Here is an 8,515-nt window from a genome sequence, read left to right as displayed (position 1 = left end):
AGCGTTCAATAAATAAGATTGAATAAATGAATGAATATACTCTCTACTACACTATTTAGTGTGCTGTACTGTACTATGTATACTATATACATACTATATAACAGCATGGCTTAGTGGAAAGAGCACGGGCTTTGGAGTCACAGGTCATGGGTTCAAATCCCCGCTCTGCCACTTGTCAGCTGTGTGACTTTGGGCCAGCCACTTCACTTTTCTGGGCCTCAGTTTCCTCATCTGTAAAATGGGAATGAAGACTGTGAGCCCCCCGTGGGACAACCTGATCACCTTGTAACTTCCCCAGCGCTTAGAACAGTGCTTTGCACATAGTAAGCGCTTAATAAATGCCACCACTATTATTATTATTAGGTACTTATTTATATATTATATTTACTTATTTATTTAGTATACTAACACTTATAAGCATTATGATCTTATTTCTTATAGTGCTAATTATTAAGCACAAGTGCTAATCATTACTGATTATTAGTCAGCGTTTAACAAATGCCATCACTATTATGTACTTATTTATATATTATATTTATTTATTTAGCATACTTTTAGGGGAAGCAGCGTGGCTCAGTGGAAAGAGCTCGGGCTTTGGAGTCAGAGGTCGTGGGTTCAAACCCCGGCTCCGCCACTTGTCAGCTGTGTGACGTTGGGCAAGTCCCTTCACTTCTCTGGGCCTCAGTTCCCTCATCTGTAAAATGGGGATGAAGACTGTGAGCCCCCCATGGGACAACCTGATCACCTTGTACCTACCCCAGCGCTTAGAACAGTGCTTGGCACATAGTAAGCGCTTAACAAATACCAACATTATTATTACTTATAAGCACTATGATCTTATTCCTTATAGTGCTAGTTATTAAGCACGATAAGTGCTAATTATTACTAATTATTAGTCAGCGTTTAACAAGTGCTATCATCATTATGATGATGACGATGTACTTATTTATATATTATATTTATTTTGGTATACTAGCACTCATAAGCATGATTATCTTATTTCTTATAGTGCTGATTATTAAGCACGATAAGTGCTAATTATTACTGATTATCAGTCAGCGTTTAACAAATGCCATCATTATGTACTTATTTATATATTATATTTATTTATTTAGCATACTTTTAGGGGAAGCAGCATGGCTCAGTGGAAAGAGCCCCGGCTTTGGAGTCAGAGGTCGTGGGTTCAAACCCCGGCTCCGCCACTTGTCAGCTGTGTGACGTTGGGCAAGTCCCTTCACTTCTCCGGGCCTCAGTTCCCTCATCTGTAAAATGGGGATGAAGACTGTGAGCCCCCCGTGGGACAACCTGATCACCTTGTACCTACCCCAGCGCTTAGAACAGTGCTCGGCACATAGTAAGAGCTTAACAAATACCAACATTAATCAATCAATCAATCATATTTATTGAGCGCTTACTATGTGCAGAGCACTGTACTAAGCGCTTGGGAAGTACAAATTGGCAACATATAGAGACAGTCCCTACCCAACATTGGGCTCACAGTCTAAAAGATTACTATTACTTATAAGCACTATGATCTTCTTATAGTGCTAGTTATTAAGCATGATAAGTGCTAATTATTACTAATTCTTAGTCAGCGTTTAACAAGTGCTATCAATCAATCAATCAATCGTATTTATTGAGTGCTTACTATGTGCAGAGCACTGTACTAAGCGCTTGGGAAGTACGAATTGGCAACACATAGAGACAGTCCCTACCCAACAGTGGGCTCACAGTCTAAAATTATGGTGATGATGATGTACTTATTTATATATTATATTTCTTTTGGTATGCTAGCACTTATAAGCATGATTATCTTATTTCTTATAGTGCTGATTACTAAGCACGATAAGTGCTAATTATTACTGATTAATAGTCGGCGTTTAACAAATGCCATCATTATTATTATTATTATTAATGGCAAGGCTAAGCAGCGTGGCCTAGTGGGGCTGGGTGACGTTAGTGGTGGTAGTGGAGGGGGGCGCTACGTCATGAGTGTGCGCCGCGGCTGGCCGGGGGCTCTGACGTCATCTCGGCGCGCCGGGGCCCCGGGACCGGAAGCGCCGCCCCTCGTGACCGGAAGTGGCGCGGCCCGGGACCGGAAGCGGCGCGTGCTGAGCCGTCGGTGAGGTGGCTTTCCTCAAGCGCGAGCTCGGTGCCAAAGCACTGTGGTAATAATCATCATCATAATAATAATGACGGTATTTATTAAGCGCTTACGATGTGCAAAGCACTGTTCTAAGCGCTGGGGAGGTTACAAGGTGATCAGGTTGTCCCACCGGGGGGCTCACAGTCTTCATCCCCATTTGACAGATGAGGTCACTGAGGCCCAGAGAATAATAATAATAATGATGGCATTTATTAAGCGCTTACTATGTGCAAAGCACTGTTGTAAGCGCTGGGGAGGTTACAAGGTGATCAGGTTGTCCCACGTGGGGGCTCACAGTCTTCATCCCTATTTTACAGATGAGGGAACTGAGGCCCAGAGAATTATAATAATAATAATGACATTTATTAAGCGCTTACTATGTGCAAAGCACTGTTCTAAGCGCTGGGGAGGTTACAAGGTGATCAGGTTGTCCCACGGGGGGTCTCACAGTCTTCATCCCCATTTGACAGATGAGGGAACTGAGGCCCAGAGAAGTGAAGCGACTCGCCCAAAGTCACCCAGCTGACAATTGGCAGAGCCGGGATTTGAACCCATGACCTCTGACTCCAAAGCTCAAGCTCTTTCCACTGAGCCACGCTGAGGCCCAGAGAATAACAATACTAGTAATGGCATTTATTAAGCGCTTACTGTGTGCAAAGCACTGTTCTAAGCGCTGGGGAGGTTACAAGGTGATCAGTTTGTCCCACGGGGGGCTCACAGTCTTAATCCCCATTTTGCAGATGAGGTAAGTGAGGCCCAGAGAAGTGAAGTGACTTGCCCAAAGTCACCCAGCTGACAGTTGGCGGAGCCGGGATTCGAACCCATGACCTCTGACTCCAAAGCCCGGGCTCTTTCCACCGAGAAGTGAACTGACTTGCCCAAAGTCACCCAGCTGACAGTTGGCGGAGCCGGGATTCGAACCCATGACCTCTGACTCCAAAGCCCGGGCTGTTTCCCCTGAGCCACGCTGCTTCTCTGGCAGATGATGTGCAGATTTGATTAATGATGTGTATCGTGCTAGGGCATCCGGAATAATAGTAATCATTAATAGTTAGGCGAACCCCCGAGCATCCGCCAAGCTGGCTCTCTTCCTCCCTTCAAAGCCCAACCTCCCCAGCGCTTAGAACAGTGCTTTGCACATAGTAAGCGCTTAATAAATGCCATTATTATTATTATTATTGTTATTACTGAGAGCCCACCTCCTCCAGGAGGCCTTCCCACACTGAGCCCCCTCCCCATCCCCCCCACCTCACCTCCTTCCCCTCCCCACAGCACCTGTATATGTGTTTGTGCCGATTTATTACTCTATTTTATTCGTACGTATTCTATTTATTTTATTTTGTTAATATGTTTTGTTTTGTTGCCTGTCTCCCCCTTCTAGACTGTGAGCCCGCTGTTGGGTAGGGACCGTCTCTAGATGTTGCCAACTTGTACGTCCCAAGCGCTTAGTACAGTGCTCTGCACACAGTAAGCGCTCAATAAATGCGATTGAATGAATGAATGAGCCCTCTGTTGGGTAGGGACCGTCTCTATATGTTGCCGACTTGTACTTCCCAAGCGCTTAGTCCAGTGCTCTGCACATTGTAGCGCTCAATAAATACGATTGAATGAATGAATTTATATAATCATCTATTCTGAGAAGCAGCATGGCTCAGTGGAAAGAGCCCGGGCTTGGAAGTCAGAGGTCATGGGTTCAAATCCCGGCTCCGCCACTTGTCAGCTGGGTGACTTTGGGCAAGTCACTTCACTTCTCTGGGCCTCAGTGGCCTCATCTGTAAAATGGGGATGAAGACTGTGAGCCCCACGTGGGACAACCTGGTCACCTTGTATCTCCCCCAGCGCTTGGAACAGTGCACATAGTAAGCGCTTAATAAATGCCATCATTATTATTATTATTCTGACGGTTTTGACACCCGGCTCCATGTTTGGTTCCCCCTTCTAGACTGCGAGCCCGTTGTTGGGTAGGGACCGTCTCTATAGTCATTCAATTCATTCAGTCATATTTATTGAGTGCTTACTGTGTTTCTTACTGTGTGCAGAGCACTGTACTAAGTGCCTGGGAAGTATAAGTTGGCAACATATAGAGACGATCTCTACCCAACAACGGGCTCTGACTTACCCAGGGTCACATAGCAGACAAGTGGCGAAACCGGGATTAGAGCCCATGACCTCTGGCTCCCAAGCCCACGCTCACTAGGCCGGTAACTGAGGCCCAGAGAAGTGAAGTGACTTGCCCAGAGTCACACAGCTGACAAGTGGAGGAGCCGGGATTAGAACCCATGACCTCTGACTCCCAAGCCCGGGATCTTGCCACTGAGCCACACTGCTTCTCCAAGACCAGCAGCACGGCCTAGTGGCTTCAACACCGTCTTGAGAGGTGGAAGGACCTGGCCTCTAGTAATCATCGTCATGATTATTATCATTATTATAGTAGAGAAGCAGCGTGGCTCATGGGCTTGGGAGTCAGAGGGCCTGGGTTCTAATCCCAACTCTGTCACATAATAATAATAATGGCATTTATTAAGCGCTTACTATATGCAAAGCACTGTTCTAACTGCTGGGGAGTTTACAAGGTGATCAGGTTGTCCCACGGGGGGGCTCACAGTCTTAATCCCCATTTTACAGATGAGGGAACTGAGGCCCAGAGAAGTGAAGTGATTTGGCCAAAGTCACACAGCTGACAATTGGCGGAGCCGGGAATTGAACCGATGACCTCTGACTCCAAAGCCCGGGCTCTTTTCACTGAGCCACGCTGCTTCCCCTGCCTGGGGAAGCTGTGTGCTGTCTGTGTCAGCAGCACACACGTCTGCTGCGTGACCTATTGTGTGATTAGCCAAGTGCAGCCGAGCAAATCTCAGTTTGTGTAGTGCCGGGTCTCCCTGTGGGAGGGATGGAGGACCGGGGGGCCGGGGAGGGAGTCCTCCTGAGTCCCCAAGAGCGAATCCCGCTCAAACCATCTTTTCCCTTTCCCAGGTTCAGAAAAGAGGGCGGTTTCACCGATCGATCGATCGTACTGAGCGCCCGCCGGGTGCGGGACACCGTGCCTTAGCAACCTTGGGAGACGCCCCGGCCAAGATGAGCTTCGTGGAGTACGAGGACCTGATCAAAGACGGAGACACGGCCATCGTGTTCCTGGGCCACGGCTCCATGTTCCCGGTCCGGGTCCAGGCCGGCGGCCAGACGCAGACCAAGTACGGCGTGATCCGGCATTCGGCCGACCTGATCGGCAAGCGCTTCGGGGCCAAGGTGACCTGCAGCAAGGGGGGCTGGGTGTACGTCCTGCACCCCACGCCGGAGCTGTGGACCGTCAACCTGCCCCACCGCACCCAGATCCTCTACTCCACCGACATCTCCCTCATCACCATGATGCTGGAGCTCAAGCCGGGCTCGGTCGTCTGCGAGTCGGGTACGTGCGTGGCGGCGGGGCCCTCGGCCGGGCCGCGGGGGGCCGGGGGTGGTTACTCGGCGGCCCGTCCCGGAGAGCGGCAGGCGGGGCGGATGCGGCCGAAACCTTCACCAGTCGCCCGGGCCGGCTCCGGCGACGCGGAGATGTGCTCGCGAGAGAGGATATTTGGCGGGGTCACTGGAGGAGGGGAAGGTTCAGGTCGGCAGAAGGGTCCGGATAGGTCTGCGGATCAATTGCCGGTTTACTGGAGTGGCGGTAATAGTCTATCTCACTGCCGACCTCTTAACCACGTCCTTCCTCTGGCCTGGAAAACCCTCCCTCTTCACAGCCGCCAGACAGTCACTGTCCCCCCACTTCTAAGCCTTCTTGATGGCGCATCTCTTCCAAGAGGCCTTCCCTGACTGAACCCTCTTTTCCTTTTCTTCCACTCCCTTCTGCGTCGCCCTGACTTGCTCCCTTTATTCACCCCTCTCCCAGCCCCCCGGCACTTATGTCCGTTTTCCTAATTTATTGATATTAACGTCTGTCTCCCCCTCTAGACTGTAAGCTCGTGGTGGGCAGTGAATGTGTCTATTACAGTGTTATTTTTTTACTCTTCCAAGCATTTAGCGCAGTGCTCTGCATACAGTAGCACTCAGTAAATAGGATTGATTGATTGAGCACCCACCTGGGACAGTGCGCTGTTCTGAGCATTTGGGAAAGTGCAGTAGCAACAGAAGATGCGTTCTCTGCCCACAAGGAATTTACATTCCAACAGGAGAGACAGACATAGAAGGGTGTAGGAATAGAGTGTAGGAATATCAGAGAAGCAGCGTGGCTCAGTGGAAAGAGCTCGGGCTTTGGAGTCAGAGGTCATGGGTTCGAATCCCAACTCAGCCACATCTGCTGTGTGACCTTGGGCAAGTCACTTAACTTCTCTGAGCCTCAGTTACCCCATCTGTAAAATGGGGATTAAGATTGTGAGCCCCACGTGGGACAACCTGATCACCTTGTAACCTCCCCAGCACTTAGAACAGTGCTTTGCACATAGTAAGCGCTTAATAAATGCCATTATTATTATTATTATTATTAGAGTAAAGGTCTGTGGCATCGGATGTTGTGTTTGGCGGGGTTAGGGGGAACAGGGCCCGGGGCATCAGAAAGACTCCAGTCTCCATGTTTTGTTTTATTGTCCATCTCCCCCTTCTAGACTGTGAGCCCGTTGTTGGATAGGGACCGTCTCTCTATGTTGCCGACTTGTACTTCCCAAGCGCTTAGTACAGTGCTCCGCACACAGTAAGCGCTCAATAAGATTGAATACATGAGTGAATGACCTGGGTTCTAATTCTGACCCTGCCACTCATCCGCTGCATGACCTTGAGCGAGTCACTTCACTTCCACTGTGCCTCCGTTACCTCGTCTGTAAAGTGGGAATTAAGACTGGGACAACCTGATGACCTCGTATCTTCCCCAGCGCTGAGTACAGTGCCTGATGTTACTATAGACAGATGTTAATATAAATAAATTACAGATATGGACATAAGTGCCGTGGGACTGGGAGGGAGGTGAATAAAGGGGGAGCAAGTCAGGGCGACGCAGAAGGGAGTGGAAGAAAAGGAAAAGAGGACTTAGGGAAGGCCTTTTGGAGGAGATTCGCCTTCAGTAAGGCTTTAAAGGAGGAGAGAGTAACTGTCTGGCGGCTATGAAGAGGGAGGGTTTTCCGGGACACAGGTAAGAAGTCGGCATTTAGTACAGCGCCTGACGCATAGTGAGCATTTAACAAATACCTTGCACAAAGGGGTCGGTGGGGAGGTCGGTGCGAGTCCTCGGCACCCGGCGGGGACGATCAGAGTACCACAGGTACCGCGGCCGGGCCGGGAGAGGAGCCGTGTCCTGCTGACCGAGGGCAAGGAGTAGACGGGCAATCTCGTCGCCGTCTCTGGCCCCTGTCCGGTTCCGAGCGTGGGGCGGGCCGGCTGGCTGCGGCTGCCCTTTTTGCCCCCAAAGCTACGGGATCCGTCACCTCCCAAAGTGCGCGCCTGGTGATGTTGACTGTCGGAAAGCCAGCCGGTGACCGTTAGAAGCCCTAGAGAGCCATCGGAGTCACACCGCAGGCACTAGCGGTCTCTCTGGACTCCCTAAGGCGGCAGGCAGGAGACGGAGAGAAGCCGGGAATCCCTGGGGGTGGCAGATCTAGGGTCTCCAGACAGTCACTGGGATTTATTGAGCACCTATCGTGTGCAGAACACCGTACGAAGGGCTTGGGAAAGTATTGTGGTGTAGTGGAAAGAGCCTGGGCGTCAAACCACCTGGGCTTAACCCCGGCTCTGTCTCTTGTCAGCTGTGTGACCTTGAGCAAGTCACTTCACTTCTCTGGACCTCAGTTGCCTCATCTGTCAAATGGGGATGAAGGCTGTGAGCCCCACGTGGGACAACCTGATTACCTCGTATCTACCCCAGTGCTTAGACCAGTGCGTGGCACATAGCCCTTAACAGATACCGTCACCATCGTCACTTCCACACTCCCACCGGGATTGTCTCCCTCAGACTCCAAGCCAAGGCTGCGTCCCTGGTGCCCGTCGCTCAGGACAGAGTCGTGGGGGCCGGGAGCCGGCGGGCACGGAAGAGTCGGAAGCCGGAGTAGTGAGCCCAGTGCTGGGGGATGTGGGGGAGGCCCCCAGGGGATCCCAGGGCAGGAGGACAGGACAAGATTCGTACCCTCCTGGGAAGCTGAGAATCTGCCTAGGATATAGAGCCCCGCCTCGTCCCAGGGACGTGACAGCCCAAATGCCGTTGGTCTGCCGTTCCAGATTCCTCCCCTCTCCCGATCAGGATATCCTCCCTTGGCTGTAACTCGGACACACACGTCCCCCTCCCCCATGCCGCAGCTCAGCCCAATTTCCTCTGGTCGGAATTCATACCGATTGAGCACTTACTGCGTGCAGAACGCCGTACTGAGCGCTTGGGAGCGGGCGCTACAACTT

General features: G+C 50.7%; 1 protein-coding gene across 2 annotated transcripts in view; it reads left to right on the top strand.

The window, feature by feature from the left end:
- The first annotated feature begins 2,041 nt into the window (after nucleotides 1–2,041).
- The window catches only part of TRMT61A (tRNA methyltransferase 61A), a 40,185-nt gene continuing 33,711 nt past the window's right edge, over nucleotides 2,042–8,515 (top strand). Inside the window, exons 1-2 of one of the 2 annotated variants that reach the window (XM_038744054.1) lie at nucleotides 2,042–2,122; nucleotides 5,120–5,552. In XM_038744054.1, the coding sequence (XP_038599982.1) occupies nucleotides 5,222–5,552 (331 nt within the window). In that variant the 5' untranslated portion in view covers nucleotides 2,042–2,122; nucleotides 5,120–5,221. Of the gene's footprint in view, nucleotides 2,169–5,119; nucleotides 5,553–8,515 lie in introns of both variants that reach the window. The other variant, XM_038744046.1, reaches the window with a different exon arrangement.

This window comes from Tachyglossus aculeatus, chromosome 1 (genome assembly GCF_015852505.1).
Source record: "Tachyglossus aculeatus isolate mTacAcu1 chromosome 1, mTacAcu1.pri, whole genome shotgun sequence".
NCBI lineage: Eukaryota > Metazoa > Chordata > Mammalia > Monotremata > Tachyglossidae > Tachyglossus > Tachyglossus aculeatus.
The sequence above is the reverse complement of the archived record's forward strand: the minus strand, read 5'-3'. Positions and strand labels throughout refer to the sequence as shown.